Here is a 23,598-nt window from a genome sequence, read left to right as displayed (position 1 = left end):
AACAGCCTCTCTGGGCAACCTGTGCTGGTGTCTGACCGCCCTTGTAGTGAAGAATATTTTTCTTGCTCTTACGAATGAGATTTTTAACCTGACGTGTGTGTTTTTCAAATCTGAGGTTGTTCATGCTTGCATTCAAAATGGAAAAAATGGAAAGCCAGAAGACCTGTTTCTGCCTGGCCTCTGCTTCTCAGACTATTTGGTCTGAGTAGTCCTGCTCGGAAGGGTTCTCCTTTTGGCACAGCTCACCACAGTATAGACTCACAAGCCACTCTGCCGTGGGAAGCGATAGGTCTATGACACCTGTATTTTGCCTAAAAAAGGGATCTGTGCAATTGTGCTAACTGTTTTATCATGACAGTCTGAGGGAAACTCTTTTGGAAAAAGTATTCTGCCAGCAGAATGCTGACTTCCATCCCATCTGTCTTGCGGGAACCCAGTCCTATGGAGCATGCTGGCTGTCGATTTGTTTAATGTCTGCTTGACAAAATGTCAAGCCTTATAAGTAAGCCTATTTCTTGAATACTAATAAACTTTCAGTTGTTGCCTGCTCTGCTCTGTGACAAGTGGGGCAGTTCAGAATATGAGCAGTTACAGAAATTGTGCAGACCGAGTCACAAAGTTAGGAGCTCTGGCCTTTCAGTGCCTCCAAGAAAAGGAAAGATTTTTGGAATCATAGTTTGGGACTTGGGCACCTGTATTTATGCATTTCACTGGCAATGCCTACAATTTCTTTGAACTGTAGCTCCTAACCCATAGTCATTATTTTGACGGGGTAATTTTAACAAGCGAACTTTTTTATTTGTTATTTTTTGAAAGTATAAAAAAGTGCCTAACCTGAGTTTTCACAGGGTTAAATGCCAATCTTAACATCATGCTTACTTGGGTTTATCGAGTGATCAGTTGTCGGGAAGGGTTGCTGTAAGCATACACGATATGGTCATCCTGTAATGGTATGTCAGCTAAAGGAACTTGAATGACTGAAATGTCAGTTAAACACACTGCTTTGAATTCATGTTAAAACTGGTAAATAAAAAAACATAAGAAAGACAAGTTTAACTGTCTAATCTTTGAAATATTTTTAGAGATCTAATGCAAAAAAGACCCCTCCCTCCAATTCTAAGACAACCAGATCCACCAATATTGGTTAACAACAGGCGAGCACCAAGAACAACAGGCTGTACTGCATGTTGTTCTGGCAGTGTGCTGTGCCTTTCAAACCCCCGTCCGTGGGCCTCAATAACGTACTGTTGTTATAATGCCCAGTACAGGTTTTACCTCTAAGGAGCCTAACAATAGCTTCTATTCCAGAACAGAAACAGCTTGTTATGGGACAAAAAGCCTTTTGTGAGGAGAAAAGTTGAGCAAAACAGTTTTATACTCAGTTGTCTTTGTTTCCAGGCAGGCAATAATGTGCATTTGTCAGTTTACTACTTTAACGCTGTTCCAGAAAGCAGTGCTCTTGGCCATGACACGTTGGGGTTGCTCTTTATGGTTCATCACCTGCCTGGCCTTCTGGGAAAAGAACTTTACAGCAATTCTGTTTTAATGAACTTTTATTGTATGTGTGCCTATAAATACGGCATGTCTTTCTACTAGCTTTTTACCAGGCCATTTCTAATGGTGACCTGAACTAGAATGAAGTGGACATGAGCAAAAAGGAAGATCTTACTCAGCAGGTAAGAGACTGACTGTGAATGATTTCCGAGCAGATATGCTGGTATAAAATACCTTTTGTATCCACTTCAAGATTTCGAGTGAGTGAATACTTCATTGTAGATTATGTGCAAGGCTCTTCACACATGTGTGTTGAGCATGGTCTAATTCTGAAGCAAATGCAGGTCAAAGAAAGGCTTTTTGTTTAAACTGAAAAAACCCCATTCGCTTTAGGAAGCAACTCTAACACACTGTAACTTCCTATTTATTTCATTTATAACTTTATCAAAAGTAATAGAAACAGACATCTAAAAAGCTGATCCGATTAATATTTTTGGAAAACAGATCAACTTTGGTTTCATTAATGTAAATGAAAGCACTAAAATTTGTGGACCAGAGTCTAACCTGGATTAGAAAGTTACACTCTTGAGTCAGGCTACTGACCTAAGTGGAACTGCTCAGTTTCTGTATGAGTGCATTTTAAAACAGATTCGGGTCCTGAATTTGTAATATATACTTTCAATAAAGTAAAAATAATAATAATAAAAAAAAGGCATACCTGTTCTTTTGAGTACTGTCCAGAAGATCTCGTTGTGAAAACATGAAATTAAAATGTTTCATTAAAAAATATTAAGAAAGATGTAATGTGGCTTGGAAGTACCAGGGCAGGCAGACTTGCTGAGGCTACTAGACATTTTTATTAAGGTGAACAAGTGGATGCTTTATATGCCAGAGATGCACCTACTCTGAGTCACTGACTGCCTCCTAGACCATCTTTGTATATGAAATGAGTCATAGAAATTAGACATAAAAGTCTTGTAGATCATTAAGTCCATTCCCTCGCAAATGTCTTCCTGAGGCTCAGTCGGCTGTTAAATGGATCCTGCTTTTAGATCTCATTTACATTGCTGCAAATTGGAGATGACACCACCAGTGTACGTTTGTGGTCCCAAATCACTGTGAAAACAGGATCAGCTTCTTCATTTTGAGACTCTATCTTACTTTAGGGATTTTTTTTTTTACACGGTGCGGGTGGCACAGTCCAAGGGAAAGTATTTGCAAGTAACCTTGATGCAAGGACAGCTCTGCTGCTTCGAGACAGCAAGAGAATCAATGACCTTCAGAAGCTCATCTAATAATTGCATACATAGTGTGAAGGCTTTGGATGGGAGTAGCAGATAAAGGCAGATGTCAGATGTGAAAATGAGTGGCACAATATTGTGAGCTAAACTCGTTCCATTCATTTTCACATGAAGGGCGTAAACAATCTCCAGTGTATTTAGAAGTTCCAGAGAAGGAAGGAGACTTTGCTTCTGCTCCTAACATTACCACGCATTTTCCCGTGACCTATGGCAAGTTTGTGCTTCAGCTTCTCTAACTGCAAGTAATCACGTGTACCTAATATTTATGCCACTTGCAGGTCCTTCACTAGGAGATTTTTGTAGCAGGAAATCACTCTCAAAGAGCCACTTCATCAAACACGGTCACTGAGGGAGATATTAGTAACAGCAAAGTCTTGACAATGAGCTGTGATCTTCATGTCTCTAGCTTAGAAACCTCCGGTGTCAGTTTTTATCGCAGCACACGCTGTTTTAGCACCATGCCGAAGAACCAGCCCCCCTCTCTGTGCCCGGAGCTCTCCCTGGAAATGTCCATGCTGCCCTCCGTACAACTCCATGGCCCGAGTCCCTCCGGTGCAAACCTCCGTAGCTCCAGTGACTCCAGTGAAGCTGCATTAATTCCCAGCAGTAGATAATTGGTTCCTGCCCCTTCTGCTCCTTCACTGCCTGGTTCCTGGGGAAGCGGCTGGGCGATGCTTTCTGTCTGTCAGGGGAAGGGGCCGGGAAAGCACTTGGACACCGGTGTACTTGCTTTATGGCCACTGTTGTGCAAGGGCTTAAGCAGCATCTCCTGTTGACTTGATTTCTAGTTTTTGAAGTTTGTTACTACACAAAAGGATTAATTAAACTTGACCGTACCAACCTGGGGGAGCTGTAAAGGGTAACCTGGTAACAGCCAGAGTGGACCAGAAAAAGCTCCTCAACATTTATGGTTTCATAGCAATTGAAATAATACTTTGAAAAGCTGTGTTCCATTTGAAATAAAACTAGAAAAAGGTTCAAACAATGTGAATAATGTCACATGTCAATATCACTTGGACAATATTTTTAGATTTTTTTAGTTGGGAAACATTTTGTTTCAGTTTTTCAACATTGTTTTATGTGTTAGAAAAAAAGAAGTCAAACCTATTTGAAATAGTTTAACTTTTCGTAAATAAAAAATTCAGTCATCCAAACCTGACATATTTTTGACTTTTCTATTTTAGTTTCCCATGTTTTTCTAATTCTTGGTTATACCAGATTTTGGCACTTTGATGTTCTTTGCAAAATGAATCTTTCGTTCTTGAAAAATCTTTAGCAACAACTCAGGAAGATCATCACAATTTGACCTCTTAACAATCAGTTGAAATAATGGCTAAAATCGGTTAGCAATCTGAAACAAAAGAGAAAAAGAGAATGTGACTGAGACCCCAGCACATTTTGCTAGGTGTTTGCATCAATTTTTTGGATAGCCAGTAGCAGGAACATTGGGTTATCTTGTTGATTAAATATACAAAAGCTCCTGCTGCAGTTGTACCTTGCCTTTTTCACCTTTTTCTGCAATAGAAATCCTTCTGCAGCTATTCATCTACAGTTACTCAGAGCATCTTTTAAACTAACTCCCTTTCTCCCTTTTTGTCCCTTTCAAATGCTATAGTCTGAGTTTCTTTTTCTCATTTCCCTGTCTCTTTTTGTCAATATGTTTTTGAGAGAGGTTTATAAAGCCCAATAATGTTTGCAGTCTTGCCTGAGGTCATGATGCAAACAAAAAGTAGGGGAAAGATAGAAGGTCCTCTCCGCAGCCTCTGAATTTGCCTTGTAGAACGTTACAGATATATTTTCAGTCACCTATAAAATCCTTTAAGGCAGAAGTTCAAGAATTGCCTTGGATTTTCACCTGGGTTTCACACATCAGAAACCTTAGCACCTATTATTCCTCCCAAAGGCAACACTTCACATTTCCAAACGCTCTCAACTTGCGGACAGGCAGGTTTACAGACGAACGGCCTTTTGGCAGTGCTGTATTTCATGATATAGTTAATGTTCCACTTCAGAGCTTGTACGAAGCCTAAAACTGAATGCAAACAGATTATGAAAAATTGCTTTAGATGTGCATTTTCTGTGTTACCACAAGATATAAAATGTCTATCATCAGCTGTAGAAGCCTGACAGCATGCCAGAAGTGGCGTGTAGTTGGGTTAAGTAGAGCAGGCGATTTGATCTGCCCAGTGCTGAAGTATTTGCTTGCTGATAGTGTCCTCCATTCTCTCCCCTTCCTGCCTGCCCGGTGCCCTAACACAGCAACAGAAATGTAGGAACATTCACTAATGAAATAAAAAATAATCAGAACTTTTGCCATATTAATGCCATGATGGTTTTGCTTTCTTTTCAGCACAGCAGGACACATGGTTCCATGAAATTAAGTCATGATCCGTATCCAGCTCACTTGCACTATAACTCTTTCAAGCTGCTATTTTGCTTAATCAGCCCGGTCTTTTGTAGAAAAAACTTGCTAGAAATAAGAAGTTAAACCGATAATTTGTAAGTCCTGTTTCCTGGGTGCTCTCCCCTCTGTGCCCAGGTACTAGACAGCACGTAAACCACCGGGTAAGTAAGGCTGTGTCATAACTCATGCATATGACTGTCTTTAATACGAGGGGACGATGCGTTTGTACCTTGCAACAAATCTAGCCCTGTTTAATTCACTGCAGAAAATAGTGTGAATGGTTTCTGAATTAAAGTCCATAAATGTCTGAGTTTGTTTAGAAATGGAGTCATTCTCCTGCGGAAAGTCACAGTGTGCCTTGTGCTGGGGACCTTAGGCAATAGATAGGTTGTTCTCTGTATAAATGTAAGAGTTTTGTTTATTTGAAGGTAAAAAGGTTTGCTGTTTTTGTTTAAAAATAATGAGCACAGTATCTCTTTCAGGTCTGTGATCAAAATGCAGTACTTCATTAGTTAGTAGAGCTCTATTGTGAATGGATGTTTCCATTATCAAATAGACAAGTGATCACTCCTGTCAGTCCTAGAGTGATCTCTGTTCAGAAGGGATTTGTTTTGGTAAGGATTACAATGTGAGTGTGGTACCTTGTGTTCACGAAATCATTTAGAATGGCTAATTATATGAACAGGCAGTTTTCCGAGGTTTTGCTTTTGATACGTGAACAACTCTTTCTCTGACTTCAGTATATAGGTGTTATAAAAAAGGATGTGCTCACCTTGAGTCATTTTATGGAGCATTTTTCACAGATCTACAATAGGGACAACAGGCAAAAGCTTAGCCTAATGTTCAAATTTTCAATGGTTGTCCTTGAGCACAGAGAGTGGGAATACATTATAAAGCAGAAATACAGATGGTGTTATGATTATGTTACTGGTTTCAAGTCATTCAAAGGAAACAAAAGAATTCAGAAAACTTCATAAAGTGGAAATCAGGATATTTTAATGATGGCAACCTCTGCCACAAAAGATATTTAAATAAATATTTTTCATAAATTAATTAAAAAATGCAGTCTTTTTGTGACTACAGCTTTCATAGCTGGAACCCTTCTCTCCTTTCTCTCAAAAATAATTTTATACATCTAGAAATTTAATTTGATGCCTCTTTTATTTCAAAATTATTTGGGTTTTTCCATTTGGCTGACACTGGTTTCTCTACCCCTACTGTTTCTCCCCCAGCTTCGTTCACTTTCTGTATTACTAATGGAGGTGTTAAAATTCTCCATTTTAATTCTCCATTATAAACGTTTTTTGTCTGCTTTGTTATTCACAAAAGTTCCTTCATTACATTTATATTCCATAATGATGCAGAGCTGTAGGAATTAGACCTATTCTACACAGGTGAGTGTGTAGAGGTATCAGCAGCACACCTAGAATTTTTTCAAGGGGTATTATAGGGTGTGTTACAGGAATAAACCACAGCCTTTAGATGAAGAAATGGGTTCATTAAAATCCGAGCGCTAAATCTGGGGTAAGCAAGGATTTCCATCGTGAATAAGCCGGTCACTGTGCTTGACTGCAAGCGGGCATCACCAGGACATCATTGCCAAGAGGTGTGTGTGGGAGGCCGAGGCAGAGCGGGGCTCGCCCCCCGGCAGCACCAGCAGCCACCTCCCTCAGCACTCGCGGCAGTGCCCGGCGAGCTCCCGACGTGGCTGTGCATACAGCGTGTCGCTGGGACGCAGAGCGAGGGAAGTTACAGTAAGGAAATATTTCTGTGAGCTCTGGGTTGGAGAGAAGTCGTAAGCCTTTTTTTGAGTAGATTACGATGGAAAATAGCATGATGAGAAAACAGGGAAAATAAGGAGAAGGAACACAGAGAAGGGGAGGTGTTAATGATGTAAATGGAGGCCATGTAACTCTTTCCTTCCATACGCACATCAGACGCTGCTGCCTTTTCTTCTACGTGCTTTTGTCTGCCAACAGGAGTCTCTTTTGCCTTATCCAGACTGGCATTCACTTTGCTTTTGTGCAGATCCTTACTTCTTCTGGAAATTCAGAAATTGGAGAGAGTGCAGATTATTCCTTTGTGGAAAAGGTAAAGAATGTTCTCATTCAGAGGATATGTCTTGATTTCCCAGTGTTTTTACAGGTGTTAATTCCAGCCCGACCCAACCAAACCAAGGACTGTTGGTTAAGCTAGTGAGTCTTAAATACATGCTTGAGTAGGTATTCATAAGCAATATAACAGTTTGTGATTGGCTATGGGGTGATTTATATTTTGGTTAAACTGTGTTACAGAGTCTTTTTTTAAGACATCGTGAGATGGAGAATTCAACCCCTACCTTGATAGTCTGTGAAATAATTAATCACCCACAATACTAAAATCTCTGCTGTTTTTCAATTGAATGTATGTGGTTTTGATTTCCTGTCCTTTTCCCTGTCATCATTAGATTAATCACACGTGTGGTAGGATCAGGATACTTAGGAGGGACGACGATCCAGACACTTCTTGATATTCTTTGGGATAATGCAAGCAAAATAATTTTTGTAACTCCTTTTTGCACCTTCTCCACACGTTTACATCCGTTTTAAAATCTGCTCCCAGCACTACCATATAAACCATATCAATGCCATATATAAAGGTAAACATTATCTCCTGGTTCTTTCCTGTTTACACATCCAAATATGGGTTTGTCCTTTTGATCAGTGCCCTAGAAGTTCAGTTATTTGACCAAATTAGATCCAGAAATTCATTTAAAAGCTGTTTATTTTCAGGTTTCACCCCCCATACTTACAAGGATAGCCAGTGTTCTGTTTCAGGGCAGTAAATTTCCTTTATAAATACAAATGTTTTTAATACAAGCAAGAATATACTTAAATGTAATTATTAAAATACAATTTTTTTTGCATTTAAAGGGCACACATTTGACAAATGATGTCACACAGTGTACAATGTCTTATATTTTAATCCACTAAGTCTGCCTAAAAAACTCTATTATCAAAGCAATTTCACCTATTTTGTTCTAAAACATAAGAAAAAGAATTCTGTGAGAAATTTTTAAGTCAAAGTAGCAGAGTTGTTAGAGGGTCAGTAAGTGTCCACAGAGACCTCCATCAGCAAGAAGTAATGGAAGTGCTACAAGGTAAATGCAGCTGGTGGTAGCACTCCATTGCCATGTCTTGTTTCATTCATGCATGTTATTTGGTTGTATATTTTATTGCTGGTTACAGAACACATCTGAAAGTGACAATGATGAAGTTGATGGCAACAATATATGTGGTTTCAGAAAGAAAAAGGGAGTCAAAGGCCCTACAAAGTACGTTCCTCCTTTAGAAAATGAGAAGATGGAGCTGTCCCGCACCTCAAAAATCCCAGATCCTTATCCCCTTCAAGAAACCACTGGTTGCTCAGAAGCACCATCAGACCAGTCTCTCCAAAACCCAACTACTCTTCCGCCAGTACAAAAGGACAAAGCGAGTCGTGACAGTTCCCATACTGGCAGCAACGCGAAAGAAGACATGTCTGGAGAAACACGAGAAATCCAGGGAAATACTGACACTGGGAAAAGAATAATAGGCAAAATGCAGGAGGGAACAGATCCACCAGCTAGCGCAGAGCAGCCCGCGGGCCTGCAGCCTGCCCGGAGCGCAGGGAGAGCCGTGTGCGCGGCGGCAGCGCGCAGGGGAGAGGGCGGTGAGAAGGGGGAGGGTAAGCACGAAGAGCGGGGTGGGAGGGAAGAAAAAGAAGTCAAGTTTCACATGACAAAGATGGGCTCCCTGGGCAGTACTGTAACCACACAAGGAAGCGGTGCTGCAGAATCCTTCCTGGGGACACCTGACAATTCTAAACGGAGTCTGCAAAAGTTGAAGAACCTGCTGAGTGAAGGTCCTCTGCCTGCTCATGGGCCCAATTACGGCGGCAAGGCAGGTGGCACTTTTTCTCAGAAAAATTTGAAGCCCTGGGAGAAAACAGCTGACAAGCAGAGCCGACCCTTTGAGACTTTTAGTCCCCATTTTGGCGAGGAGAATCGAAAGTTCCATGGCTTCCCCAAGGAGGGAGCGGGGCAGCAGAGCAAACCTCTCCTGGTCCTCACCTCTGCCGGGTCTGAGCGGCAGCAACCAGCGGGAAGCAACGTGGATCAACTTATGCTGGGACTACCGGCAGCTTCTACAAATGCAGAAAGCACAGCTCCTGAGGTTCAGTTTGACTCCTCTGCAGGCCACGCCGGTAAGGATGTTTAAACATCACCTGCTGTCCTGTTAAAGAAAATGCTACTGTTGTTTTGTGGGGTTTTGTTAAGCTGCAAACCTTACGCAGAGCTAGTGCCTGAGAGAATTGACACCTGTGGTTTCTGTGTGATCGGAATGGATGTGCTCTACATCTATGCTGCTTTGCTTTTTTTTTTTTTGAGTAAGGAATTTATGAAGCCCAGTTGCCTGCCAAAAACTGCCACGCACAAGTGGTCATGTCTTTTTCACTAAAATTTAAATATTTCCTCATTTAAACTGAGTGCAGGCAACATTTCCCAAAAGTCTGCTAGATACCGCAAAGCTCTGATGGCATCTGGGCTTCCTAAAATTTCCTTTTTGTTAACATTTCCAGCAGTGGAAATTGCTCCCATGTAGGGATGATGTTTTCAATTATCTATCCTGTGAGAGGACTGGAATGCAAAGACATCTCTCATAAACTATAGGGAAAGAAAAGCAAATGAGGCAGAGAACTTCCACTTACCTTCATGCTGTTCAATAAGAAGTCCATTTTGGAAGTGTTTACAGAGCCAATTAATTGCTACTAATAGGCTGTGATTTCCGTGAAACTGTAAAAGCTATACTTCTGGGCTAGCTGGATCAGCAAACTAAAAGCTACTATTAGCTATGATAATGTAGTGGGCCTGAGCAGTTCGTTGTTTTGTGTTTATGCCAGGAAGCACACAAGCAACAATTTGCCAGCTGAATAGATATCAGATTAATAATTTCCAGGAGCATGAGGCTCAGATCATATTTTCAGCTTTTCAGGATAGATGTCTTACCCTCTGACTTATCTCACTGATACAAGAAATATGAATCTCTTCTCTTCATTGAAATAATACTTTGTCCATCGTTAAGTGTGTAATAAAATATAATAGTAGCAATTGAATTTTTACAACAATGTTAAGCAATCCTGCCTTTTTTAAAGTCCCCTATCAGATGGGTAGGAAATATTGCTGTACATAACTCTGAAAACATACAATTTGAAACTATATCAGATGTGGGCTGCGGCAGGATTTCTCGGTAGACATATTTTGTTACCCAGTTTGAACAAGTCTGCACAAGGTATCTGTGAACATTATCAGTGCTAACTCAGGGCACTGCATGAGAAAAAAGCTTCGAAAAGATATTTCGTGCTCAAACCACTCTCTATTCATGTCTATTAGAATAAAGAGGCTAGAGAATTATTTCTCAGCCTACACTTGATGCTGTTCCCTTTCCAGATTACGTTGTTTTTCACATTGCTGAAAGGCTAGCAAAATGCATTGTCAGATTTAGATTACTACTGCTTTCTCATTGTCTGCAAAACCAGCAAATATATTTTAAAATACAGGAATAATTATTCTTTGTCATAACGCTGTTTACAAAGTGCAGGGAAATGATGAGATTAATTGTAGATTCCACAGGGAGATTTCCACCCAATTTTAGCCACTTAAAGTGAAGTGGCTAATCCAAGCTTATTACCTAGGCACTAGAGAAAGGCAGGCATTTTGTCTTCGAAGAGGTATTAGGGGTTGATGAGAAGTTGACCTCTGGAGGTGGGCACCTCTTTCCACTCAAAGGGGAAGAAGTCCCATGATGATTAATTTGTATGATTTGCCTAATTCTGAAATGCGTAAAGCTACCTGGGGTTAATCCTGCTCTGTATCACAGGTGGTAGCAATGACTGGAAGAGAGCTATAGATAAGAACTAGCCAGGAAGGGAGGTGAGGGAAAGTTGTTTTGTCTCAGCAGAAACATATCCAAAAGCAAAAGTTTTGGTATCTCATGAGGTTTGGCTTCCATTTGGCTTTGACCAAACAAATTGTAGGACTCACTGTGTGTTTCCACTAGTAGAAGGAATGCACAGAAATAGTTTCTACTTAATTAGAAATATATGTGTTTGAAAGTTAATTTTCATTGAATACATTCAGTAACTTAACTGAAGAGAAGGAAGTTTTAGAAAAAATTCTACACTCTTTATTGAGCCTTTTCATAAACAGTATTTCATTGCTGCCAGTGGTAATTTATTCAGATTGATAAAATAAAATCCTAAATATTTTATTTTTAAGACTAAAATATTATCTGAAATATTTTAGTTACCAAAGTGCCTGAAGTCTTGGATCTAAGCATATCGCAACAGTGAATAGACCTGAAATACAACCACTTGTCATTTGCAAGTTTTGAAACATTTGAACTTGCTCAGTTCAGAAATCTTGATCCAAATTGTTTGTAAAAATTACAAGAAGTTGTATTTCAGATCTGCTCAGTGTCGAGATATGGCCAAAGCAGGAATATACCTTACTGTTCTGAAAGTACTCAGTGAAGGGACAGTCTCTAGAGGTCAGCAGTAGAAAGGCTAAGACATGTAGCTCAGCTTTAGTGACTCAGTGTAATGCAGAGGATTGAAATACAGTCATGTTAGTTACGTGGTCAACATCTCTCTAAAATAATAAATTCATATATTTTCTCCAAAATTATGATTGGAAATTGTGGAAATATTACTGCATGTTCATTTTGTCCTTTACCCGTCAGCTTTTTTGTAAAAGAAGTACTTGGACATGGGGAAAAAAATAATAGAGAAGAGACAGACATGCCAAGTATTTGGGTCAGTATGAGAAATACTGCTCTGACAGTGTCAGTGAAACTGGAGCTGAAGCTAAGGCTAAAGCTCTTTTATTCTAATTCATCACCATGGAAAGACAGAAACTAACACATGTAGTTAATTAGGCAAATATACTGACTGCACTAATCCAAATTTAGGAATTTTATTTGCATAAGTATCGATATATGATAATGATGTGCACTTCTGCAAATTGGTATGTAGTCATTAATAATCAGGTGCTTCTTAAGCTGTTCAGCACCTGCGTTCTTGGGAGACCAAGAGGGAGACTTCCAAACAGCAAAAATTCAGTTGATATTTCGTGTATATAGCACTATATAACCCTTCGTAGTGTGTACATGCGTACACACATGAATGCATGTGTGTACTGTATGTATCGTGTTTATAGCATATAACGTAATTGTATATTGACCTCTTTGAACTCAGATCTTATCACATGCTACTAAATTTGAGTATTTATACTCTGGTAGCCAGAGAGGAGGCCAAAGAAAATCCCTTCACTCGAGCAGTGCGAAGGTCCCAAGGATGATGATGCACCAGAGTGGTGGCGTTCCCTGTGTCACAGGGGGATATGGCTGCCCCAGCCAGGGACTGCTGGTGGCCTCAGCAGCCCCCCGCACCGCTCATGGTCAGAGGGACTTGCAGAGCCTGGTGCTACTGCCCAGGCTTAAGAGAAAGCTCTTTTCTGGACCATATGAGACAACAGCACCTCCAGGTAGCTGTAGGTGGGCAGTACACTGGAATCAGGCTGTCACCTGAGGCTTCAGGCTCCCTTCGTATCTCTGTAGCTGGGACAAAAAAGTTTGTTAAAATCTGCTTGAGTGCAGACTGCAGAGCTGGACCCCTGGAAACCTGAGCAGCTCCAGGAGCAGCTCCTCTCTACACGGCTCATCTTCTTGTGTATATATATCACGTGAGGCCATATAAATACGACCAGCATGGGATCAGGAACTGTTGGAAGCAGAGGGAAATTTCTGAAGAAAGAAAATATGTCTTAGCTACAGTGGCAGGCATCAGTAGCTACCTAGTGACTGTTGAAATTTCAAGTGCACTGAAAAAGGAGAGGTTTGAATGCTCCAAGAATCACATGAAATGTGCAGGTGCTGACCCCAAATGTTAAGTTCCCTTGCTAAGTTGTCGTTTCAAAGAAAAGCATATCAAGTAGCTAATAACAGGCTATATTCCATACTTGAGAGTGGATTTTATCAGTCCTACAGGCAATTTCCTTTTCTATTGCAGTGAATAATCTCATGTTGTCACTCTTAACTTGTTTAAAGCCCTTCTTTTTAGCAATAAGGTGGTCACAAATGACAATACCTAGTATTTACAGGCAGAATTATGAAAAGAAGACTTCAACAAAACAGATAGCCTCATACCCTGTCTGCAGTTCAATAAAATTTTTCTAATATTTCTTTTTCTACATTTTGAACTCAGCTTGAACATAGCGGGGCTGAAGCTCAGCTCCTTTCTAAACCTTCTCAATTGCCCTTATTTTCTGTTGAAAAAACTGTCACATTTTCTGCCTATTTCTTTCCTTTTCCTTCTGAACTGAGCTATATGCAACTTGCTGGGTTTTTATACCTCACAAGCTCTAAAAGAAACTATTTCTCTTTAAAGCAAGTCAAAACTCTTAAGTCCTTTGTCTTCCATACCAATAGCTGAGATCTTCCTGCTCTGTGGCTCTGTATGATTTTCCATGTTTCCCCTCAATCTATACAAACCAAAAATGCTCAGACAGCATTTCCATCCTATCTTTCTGGTCGATTTTGTCCCCTTCTGGGTGAGATCCAACTCGTCCGTCTCTGGTGCCTGTAGCAAGCTCCTCATCCTGTGACTCAGTGAGAGAAAGAGGGGTATTCAGACAGAAATTCTTCCCACACATTGGAGATGTTTACTGTCTTTCTAGTAATAGTGAAAGGTTGACAAAACAATTAGTTTAGACCTAATGTAAGTGAAATGCATTCTCTGCTTGATCCCTCTGCCAACTGCCTCTCTTTCCACTACGTATTCAAGAAGAGTTTAGTCCTTACCTTCAATACTGTGCAAAATCTTCCCTAAATAACCTTCCTTGCTATTTAATGTGGCGTGCCCACTCATTCTCACTTGATTTTTTTAAATTATGTCATTTTTAGACCAGAAGGGGCTACCTAGTTTGCAATAGTGCATATCTCAGTTCATACAACTTTGCTCAGTGATTCCTTCCTTAAATCTAAATTTTCTGTTTGAGTTTGAAAAAAGATATGCCACTCTACATCCATCATACTTAAGATTATTAATTAGGTAGTTCCAATGGGTATTGCTCACCTTAATTTTTTTTCAGATACCTGCATGTTTTGTTTTCAAATCTTCTTGCTTAGGTGGAATATTTTCTAATCTTTCTATAAAATTGTGATAATTTTCTCATTCAATACAGAAGAGTCGTTTTTATAAAACATCCTGGAAGATAGAAAAATATGGGTGATTTATTTTATTTTTCATTTATTGAGAAATTAAATCTTATTTTGTATTCAATTCTTGATGATGTAGCTCCTCTGAGAAGCTGTGTCATGTTGTTGTCATACAGTTTGGAAAGAATAATTCATGGATGATTGAAGCTGTTCATTGGTCTCTAAATTAGCTATAAAACTCGTGAAAAAGAGCTGAGCTTCTCCATGGCCGTATCAATAAAATGCCTGCTTCACAGTTAAGATTAAGAAAGAAAGCAGACCATCATGAGACAAAGAATGGATGGAAAAAACTTTGAAAAATAGCAATATCAAACAGATCAGGGAAATATTTTTACCATCTCCCATGCTTTGATAAGTTGCTGGTACGCTTACACATTTATTCCCCTGTTAGGGCTCTTGTAGGGGAGCAAAAATCCAAGGTAGGAAACAACTTTTTATGTACTTCACTGCAGAAATCAAATACTTTACTGAGCTACCAGTAAATCTGATCACTATTCATATCTATAGTACTAATCAAATGTAACCCAGTACTCATATCTATTTACCATGTTAAAACTGACATGGGAATAGAAAAGAGAGGCTTTAAATACTAGCAATAAGAATTATATCTAGCATAGGAAAAGCTGTCATATGAGGTTTGAGAAATAGAGACCGATACTGTTTGAAGACAAATGCGAGAACAGTAAGTAACGTGCTGTACCAACCAAATAGAATGGCTGTTCTTAAATACACGGAGCAGAGCCCTGTAGGAAGAGCAGACATATTTCAATTAGCACTGACAGGAGTTTCCACAGGATTTAGAAGAGTGTAGATGTGTGAGACTCGTTGCTAGTGGATATCATCAGCACAAGGTATCTGTTCTTATGAAGGAGGTCGATATTCACATAGATCTTCAGAGCACCTAGAGTTAGATTTCTAAAGATGAAGAAGAAATTAAGGCAAATTTGGATATTAACCCTCCTGCTCCTAACCATAGGACCACCTTTTCAGTGAGGGACTGCAAAACCCATCCCCTTTAGGCAGGTTGTTCAGCGAACAAGCCCTTGCCTTTCCTGTTGCTGGTGGGTGCCCAAGACAGCTCTGGAGTCATGAGGTGCTGCCTTGACTGGCACAGCAGTTCCTACCCTTGCCAGGGCGTTTGGTTCCCCACGGCTCTGAGACAGCGCGAGGTGCCACAACGTGCCACGGAGCAGAGGGACTTGCGTGGGCTCAGAGGTGCCCAGAGCCCGTCGGACGGGGCAGCCAAAGGGTGGGCAGTGGCTGCCTGGCTGCAGCGGGGTGGTGTCAGGAGGGAGCACATCTGGCACAGCTGGCGCTGCTGGAGAGGTAGTGGGAGGAGGAGACTGGGGGAGGACTGATGGAAACACGTCTGCTTCTCCAGTGCATGGTTTGTGTCTGGAGTCTACCGACTGCTGTCTGCCTTTACTGCCTTACGTTACGTTGGTGGTCGTGTTTCTCAGCAGAGAGCTTCCAATATTACCGCATTTGTTAGGTCAGCCTGCTCCTGTCATTGTCAAGTCCCCTGGCAACATGTAGCACGTTCTTTTTGTTTCATCACTTTGACACAGTCACCTCTTATAGAGCTGAGAAATTGTTTGCTTTGGTTGCGGTGTGATTTAATAAGGGACCATGGGAAAGGATTTCTTTGAACAAGCAGATAATGGCAGATTGATCTGGGACATGAGCACTTTCTTCTGGCGTGGCACTTTTCCGTTGCAGAGAAAAGAAAGCTGGTGTTAACTATTTGCCCTAGCCTGATGTCAGCTGCCCTCAGCAATCTGAATGATTTCAATATTAATAATCAAAGAATGGCACCAGTCTTCCACTAGAAATAATAATAATAGTAAAATTTGTATATTTTTAGTAATATTTTTAGTTTTGTGTTATTAATAACTTCTAAATACGTGAAGATAATTTGTTTATATTTGTAGATATTTTGCACTAATTTCAAAAGAAACATGAGTAATGCTAATTGTTTCTCAGTGGTAACTTAAATGAGAAATACAGATAGAACCACAGAAAAACAAACATTAAATGTTTTTCTATGTACTACTGATTTGATACAGATATCTGTATGTACCATTTTGCTTTAAGAAAGATGGCCAGTCTGCATTTATATTTGATTTTTAAAATGAAAACCTGAACCAAAATCTAAGCATCCTGTCAAATTTACTTACATATTTCCATAAGTAGACTTTTCTGAAAAGAAAATAAATATCCCATTATTTCTAGAGGCCCAGAGAGGTAGGGAATACTCATGAACACAATCCTCCCTCCTAAGAATGTCAAACTTTTAGACTGTGTATCTAAATCTGCTAGACCTGTCTAATACTTATTTATGAGCTACCTCATCCCCATAACTAATGCTCTGGGCAATGACTGTACGAACCGGGAAAAGACAGAGTACTCAGTTCCTTATTATAGCTTTCCAAACTTTAGTCATCGTTGGCTTCATGGACTTAGTGATTTATTTAGCAGCTACCAAAAAAATATTTTGAGACTTGTACTGGAGAAGAGTAAGTACTGTCTGTAGTTATCCACTAAATATTATTTAAGAAACAAATCCCCTTTCATATTTCCGAAATCAGTCAGAGAAATTAAATCATGATGTTATTTTTTATCAATCATAAAATTTACAGAAACTTATTATTTCAATGGGAAAGATAATCTGCAAATGATATAAAAGATGAAGTGCCTCTAAAACGTATGTGAACGCATGGGGGGGTTTCTATTGGTTCTAACAGATTTTGGGTAAAAGGTTATTGTAAATGAATAATTATCTGTCTTTTGACTAGCAGGCAGTCTAGACTGGTATATAGCCTAATTTTAGACTAATACTAGACCAATATATAAATTTTAATCTGATCATTTAAAAAGATCTGTCATTAATCATAATAACTCCAACTGCAGAAGATAAATTCTTGTTTCTTCAGTTAATCATTTTTGCTTGCTTAATGTCCTTTAAAAATATTTGTTTATAGGAATTTTCTGTTAATTTATGTCATTTCATATAATCTAATTATGTATTTATGCATTTATTCGAATAACTTTAGCTTGAAGAACAAATATATATATAAAATTTGGAAAATTACCTACCATTGGTAGATGTTTAAATTAAGTATATTTGTAGCTTTACTTTTTAAACTAATTCATACAGCATTAATATGAATGCATATCACATTTGTGTTTTTCTGAGATATTGATTTTATATAAATTATATCTCTTAGGAATACTGATTTAAAGAATTACTTGGGTCAGAGTTAAAGTTGTTGTTTTTCATGAGTTATATATTTTTACCTGAAAAATCCTTGTTCAGTAGATGCAATTTTAACAGGCAACATTGAAAGACATTATAAGAAATACTTACAAAATCTACATCAAAAATTGACAATATTCTGATGTCAAGCGTTGCCAGGCAAACTTTACTTTGAATAATATGAAGACATAAAAATCTCCGTGTGACAGGTGGTAGAGAGGCAATATCTACTGTCTTTGCACAGGAAATTAAACATGTGTAGAATAAGGGATTGAGCATTGATTATACAAAGGCAAAAACCTCAGACTTCTGTCCTTGGAGTTGAAGAAAATGCTACTCGCTGTAATCTGTAGGAAGATTTTTCAGAATCTTTTTTAATTCTATTAATCTAATAAGTAGCCACCGTTTATTAGCTGTTAATAAACTTCTAACTGATGGTCAGGTTCATAAAGAGGTCAAATCTGCTAAAAGTCAGTAAACATTTATGTTGTAAAACAATGTTATGGGATGACTGAGGTGGTATTCAAATAGCTGTGACTTGGATGACATTCACAAGACAAGGCCAGTTTACATATCCTCCCTGCCCGCTGTTGTGTTTTGGCAGCATCTGTAACAGAGTGAAATGTTACACAAAATATTTAAACAGGACTTCCTTATTTAATGTACAACTTTTACAGGACATAGTGCCCTAGTGTTTATAGAAGATAGTGGAAAAAAGCTATTTCCATAAGCAGCTTACAGCTGAAGCAGAGCAAAGGGAAAGATGTCATGAGGAGAAGTGGGTATGACAAAGTTCTTTTTTCCTTGCTTCTGCCTTTTTGGTTTTTACTCTGTTTTCCTATAGACTCTTATATTTCCTTAAAATTTTGTCCTGTCCTTTCACCTGCCATTTCTCAGGGAGCACCGTTATTCTTTAACCTCTTCTTACTTTACTGACCTAAGGTATCTTTGTCACCTCCTTGTCATCTGGAGCTGGAGGATGCTCCAGTAATATTCAAAGGCTCCGAGAAGCCGAGGGCTGTGGATAAGTTTGCTGCCTTCCCAGGGAATAATCGGCCAGCCTTGTGCTGGTCTAGCTGGAGAGCATCCCTACAGCCTCGCAGCTGGCAGTCCTACTTGCCCCAAAGGAGAGGGCAAAAAGATGTATTTGTGCCTGCTGGCTACTGCTGAAGGACACCTGCTCTCGTTTGGGTAGTTTGGTACTGGAGAGCTTGGGAGTGCTCCCACCAGCCTTCCTAGTGCCTCAGCATGAAGTTTTTAACTTCCACATGAAGGGTAATGGTGAATGGTTGCTGTTGGTGATCTTCCACTATGGATTTGAAAGATCTGCAAAAAGTCATGCGATCATATCCTCAGGAAGAATGGAGGACTCTCCTCCCAGAAATGTAGAAAGAAAATTTTTTTCACATTTTTTTCATATCTTAATATCAAAGTTTACTCTTGATCTAGTTAGTTTATTGTACCAAATGGAAATGAATACCTTATGTATTTTAACTCTAGTAACAATACATAGATATTCAAAAGAAACGCAGGCTGAGAGATCGAGAGGTTTGTGAAAGGACTTTCCTGTGCCCAGCTCTCTGCTCCATTACAGGAGTTACACTCAGATGTTACTCCTTTCACATCGAGACGTTTATACAGTCCTACAGCTGCTGAAATACAGTTAAGAAGACAACTCCATAACAGCAGATGCATAAACTTCTCTTAAAAGTCTGCTGCCTGTGGTGGAGAAGACTGCAGTCCTCCTCAGGAGGTCTTGAGAAAGGTCTAGTGGAAGACAAGTGCCCTTTTTATCATGTTCCTGTGTCCATGTGCTTTTCAAGGGTATTGAAGAAATGTAGCATCTGAATTCTATCAGCTTTCAGTGGGAAATAGGTATCCAGCTGCTATTTCTCCTCCTAAAAATACCCAACAAACCAGCTGAGGTATCCCTCAGAAATTCCTGTCTTTACCACATGATTCCTCTGTGTTCTCTTATCAACTTGAAAAAAAGTTTAAGTTATAGACCATTCCAAAAACCAAGGGATTTTATACAGGTCCTCAGGGAAAAAAAAGGTGTGTTTGTTAAAAAAAATGTTTCGTAATCCCTATCTTCTTAGTTTTGTTTTTACACTTTATGTCCCAGTTTCCCACTATTGCATTTTTTAGGAGAACAGCCTGTATTCCAGCATTCATGATTTTGTTTGACGTGAACGTTCCTCTTCACTTATAGCATCCAGCAGAGAACCTGATGTAAACGGCCTTGGAAGTCCAACTCTCCTTCACCTGTTCTCTCATATTGAATTTATTAAGCAGCAAATGGCCAGGGACAACATACAGTTTGTCAGATTTGAATCAATAGACCTCCATGGTGTGTCAAGATCAAAGAATATTCCTTCTCGCTTTTTTCACGTAAGTTTTTTGGTTTCTAGCTGTACCTTTAAATGTTTTCATGGCCCTATCCTTAGTTTATATATATTTTTTTCATAGGGCAGGCAGAAACTCAGGACAAATTATCTGTTCCCTCCACTTGTAAATGTTGCCAAAGGATCTGGACTTTTTTCACCACTGCAATCGTCTATTCCTCTGTTCCCCCAAACAGTAATCTAATTAAATAAGGATAGTAATTGCAGTTCTTTTAACTTCTAATAATCTCTTCCCTCAGAATTATCTTTGCAGGTTCAATGCATTATGAAGATTTTGTTGCACTGAACAGCAGTAAATTGCAAAAAGAGAGGAGTAAACACTGAAAGAAAGAAAAGGACCAAATGAAAATCACTTTAGCTATGACAAATATTATAGTCATCAATCACTAAAGAAAATACCATTGGGTTGCGTGATGACTTAAGAGCAATATTTGCCATATTAATAATTCAGGAAATAAGAACCAAATTAGGAAGCAATCCTCACCATGTGTATCCTTGACCGATCAGCCTTTTCGGTATATTGCTTCTGTGACATGTCATTGGCATAACTACATTATACTTTCACTCACATATCATTATGAATATTTTAAGATTTACTGAGTGATCACAAAAAAATATGTGAACACGAAGAGATGTAGAGCACTTTAGTTTCAAGTTCCTTCTGAAGCCTAAGCCATGTTTTCATTATTTCCCTTCTAGATATTGCTAAACTGCAACTGTATCATCTAGATACAATTTGCCGTCTTTGATGTCATTTGGATTTTATCAAAATAAACTTTCCCTCAGTGATTTTAATTCTTGTGAGGCATGGCAGGTGATTTGCAACTTCTCTTTCAGTTGCTATGTGGAATTGCAAACATCTAGATCAGTTTGTTCAGACAACTTTCGTGTTTACCTTACCATCTGAACAAATTGGAGCTTGCATGACAATCTAAATTTTTGGCCACTAAAAAAATGTGTGTGCGTACTCACACACACAAGTATGTATACATATAGGACAACTGAGAGTAATTTCCTTTTTTTTTTGTTTTCATTTTTTTGGGTGGGGGTTGGGAGAGAGAGAGGTAGTATGATAGGGTAATTACCTTCAACAGCTTTTCAGTGTCAAACGGACAGCTTAGACATCGTGGAGCAGTATTCACCATACTGTGCAGTTTTGGTTAGGGGTGTCACACAGGGACACTTGCTACCACGGGACTGCCACCTACTTAAGAGAAGGCAGACTTTATTTATTTATTTTAGGAGAAGCCACTCTATGCTGTTTGAAACAATTTTCGGATAGGCAAAAGTTTGTTTTTTCAGCTCTGAGCTTGCCCCTTTCTAGACTTCTTCTGTCTCCTCTGCTCACTCAGATGGTAATCCTTTCCCTTAGAAGAGCAAAGGTAAGATGTAAACATGAGCCAAATTTCACTTGACAGAACTTGGCATAATTGCAATTTTCATCAGCTACAGGTCTGAACGTAAGGTAAGTTGTAAATATGCCTGTTTGAAGGCAGATGATCCTTCCTTGGGGTCCTATCCACATGTCATTTGTGTAAGCTGAAACTCTCTGTTCAAATGGGGAATAAAGTATAATTATGAGTTTATCCTGTTTGCTACCTAGAAGGGGAGTACTCAAACAGAATAATTTCTCACTTGGGAGTGCTTCCTTGCATTTTACCTCAAAACTTATTAAGTCGAGAAAGTGAGACTTTTCAAATAAACTTTGCATCTGAAAAACAGTGACTTACGTGTTATGGCATAGAAAGAGACGTCCCAGCCTGAATTCGTAATGCCATGGGTCTTGTGCGCTCGCTTGGATCTACGTAAAGGAAATGCCCGGAGGATATGCAAGCCTAATAGGGTAACTATAGATAGAAGTTTGACTTGCAATGATTGCACCTAACTGGTGATGCCCATAATTGTATCAAGACCATGCAAGTTAACTGCTGACCATTTTTTTAGTTCTTTATGGAAATTTAAAAAGCACTCATCGGGATGCTTGATGCCAGGGTTTTCACACCAGTCGTGTAAAAGGTTGCTCTGCTTCATAATGACGCACTAACTGGCTGTTGTCCTCCACTTTAGTGTTCACCACATTTTAGTGTTCTTTTAGGAAAAGTATTATTGTTCTTACTGAGAATCTGAGTTTCATATATTTTACATACATGAAAATACCGTTGAGTTCTTTTCTCATTGTGTTCTGTGTTTAGGAGAAAGCAATTCATGGTGTTGCCATGCCCAGAAGTTACCTTGAGCTGACACTGAATCCTAAAGATAATGAATTAGATTACCTAAATGCAACCAATTTTAATTGTGACATAATCCTGAACCCTGATTTATCAACGTTTCGATTACTACCCTGGACTGAGCAGACCGCAAGAGTGATATGTGATTCCTTCACTGTGCTGGGCAACCCGCTAATGACCTCACCAAGGCACATTGCCAAGAAACAGCTGAGCCAGCTTCAGGACAATGGCTTTTCTCTTCACTCTGCCTTCACTTATGAATTTTGTATTTATGGCATTACTGAGGTTGTAAATTCAAAGACAATATCCTTTCCTGCAGCCACAATACTAAATAACCATGACCAGACTTTCATTCAGGAGCTCATTGAAGGAATGTATTATGCTGGTGCCAACATTGAAAGCTTTTCTTCTTCCAGTGGGCCTGGACAAATGGAGATCACTTTTCATCCAACATTTGGCATAGATGCTGCTGACAGTGCCTTCACATTTAGAACAGGCATTAAAGAGGTGGCTAAGAAGTACAACTACGTGGCTAGCTTTTTCTCAGAATCGGGATTCTACAATTCAGGGGCTCTGTCACATAGCCTGTGGGATTTGAATGGCCAGAAGAATTTGTTTTCTACTGGTTATGGAGTTGAGGAGCTCTCAGATATTGGAAAAAATTGGTTATCAGGTCTCTTGGCACACACAGCAGCTATCAGCTGCCTGATGGCTCCTACCACCAGCTGCCGTAAGCCTTATTCGAAATATAGTAAAGAATCAAAAGAGACAGTAAATGCAAAATGGGCATATAATGATAACAGCTGTGCCTTTAATGTCAAATGTCATGGTGGAAAAGGCACTCACATAGAGAATAAATTAAGTTCTGCTGCAGCAAACCCCTACCTGGTGCTTGCAGCTACTATTGCTGCGGGTCTAGATGGAGTAAAGAGAGGACTTAGGTATGATGATATGCTCCAAGAAGAAAATCACACTGCTGATCTGAAACATTCATCAATCCCTCTGAAACTAGAAGATGCTCTGGTTGCACTCGAGAAAGATTCGTGCATTAAGGAAGCATTAGGAGAAACTTTTGTCCGGTACTTTATTGCCATGAAACATTATGAGTTAGAAACTGAAGAAATGGATAGCGAAAGGAACAAATGCCTGGGTTATTTTATTTAGAAGGAGCACTCTTCTGTAGTGATGTTGTGTAAATGCATACAGTGAATGGCTAA

General features: G+C 39.4%; 1 protein-coding gene across 1 annotated transcript; it reads left to right on the top strand.

The window, feature by feature from the left end:
• The first annotated feature begins 1,646 nt into the window (after window positions 1–1,646).
• LGSN (lengsin, lens protein with glutamine synthetase domain) lies at window positions 1,647–23,545 on the top strand. Its single transcript, XM_009699418.1, has 4 exons — window positions 1,647–1,676; window positions 8,427–9,423; window positions 19,961–20,139; window positions 22,346–23,545. Exons 1-4 carry the CDS (start codon window positions 1,647–1,649, stop codon window positions 23,543–23,545), a joined length of 2,406 nt encoding a protein of 801 aa, XP_009697720.1.
• The last annotated feature ends 53 nt before the right edge of the window (window positions 23,546–23,598 follow it).

Source organism: Cariama cristata, unplaced genomic scaffold (genome assembly GCF_000690535.1).
Source record: "Cariama cristata isolate BGI_N322 unplaced genomic scaffold, ASM69053v1 scaffold1364, whole genome shotgun sequence".
NCBI classification, from domain to species: Eukaryota; Metazoa; Chordata; class Aves; order Cariamiformes; family Cariamidae; genus Cariama; species Cariama cristata.
Note: the sequence above shows the minus strand (reverse complement) of the source record. Positions and strands in the feature narration are given on the sequence as shown.

Excerpts from the sequence above, each read along its gene's own strand:
- LGSN (XM_009699418.1), top strand. The coding sequence starts at position 1,647 with ATGAGCAAAAAGGAAGATCTTACTCAGCAG. Across the intron at positions 1,677-8,426 it reads AGGAAGATCTTACTCAGCAG|AACACATCTGAAAGTGACAA; the intron begins GTAAGAGACTGA and ends TGCTGGTTACAG. Across the intron at positions 20,140-22,345 it reads TTCCTTCTCGCTTTTTTCAC|GAGAAAGCAATTCATGGTGT; the intron begins GTAAGTTTTTTG and ends TTCTGTGTTTAG.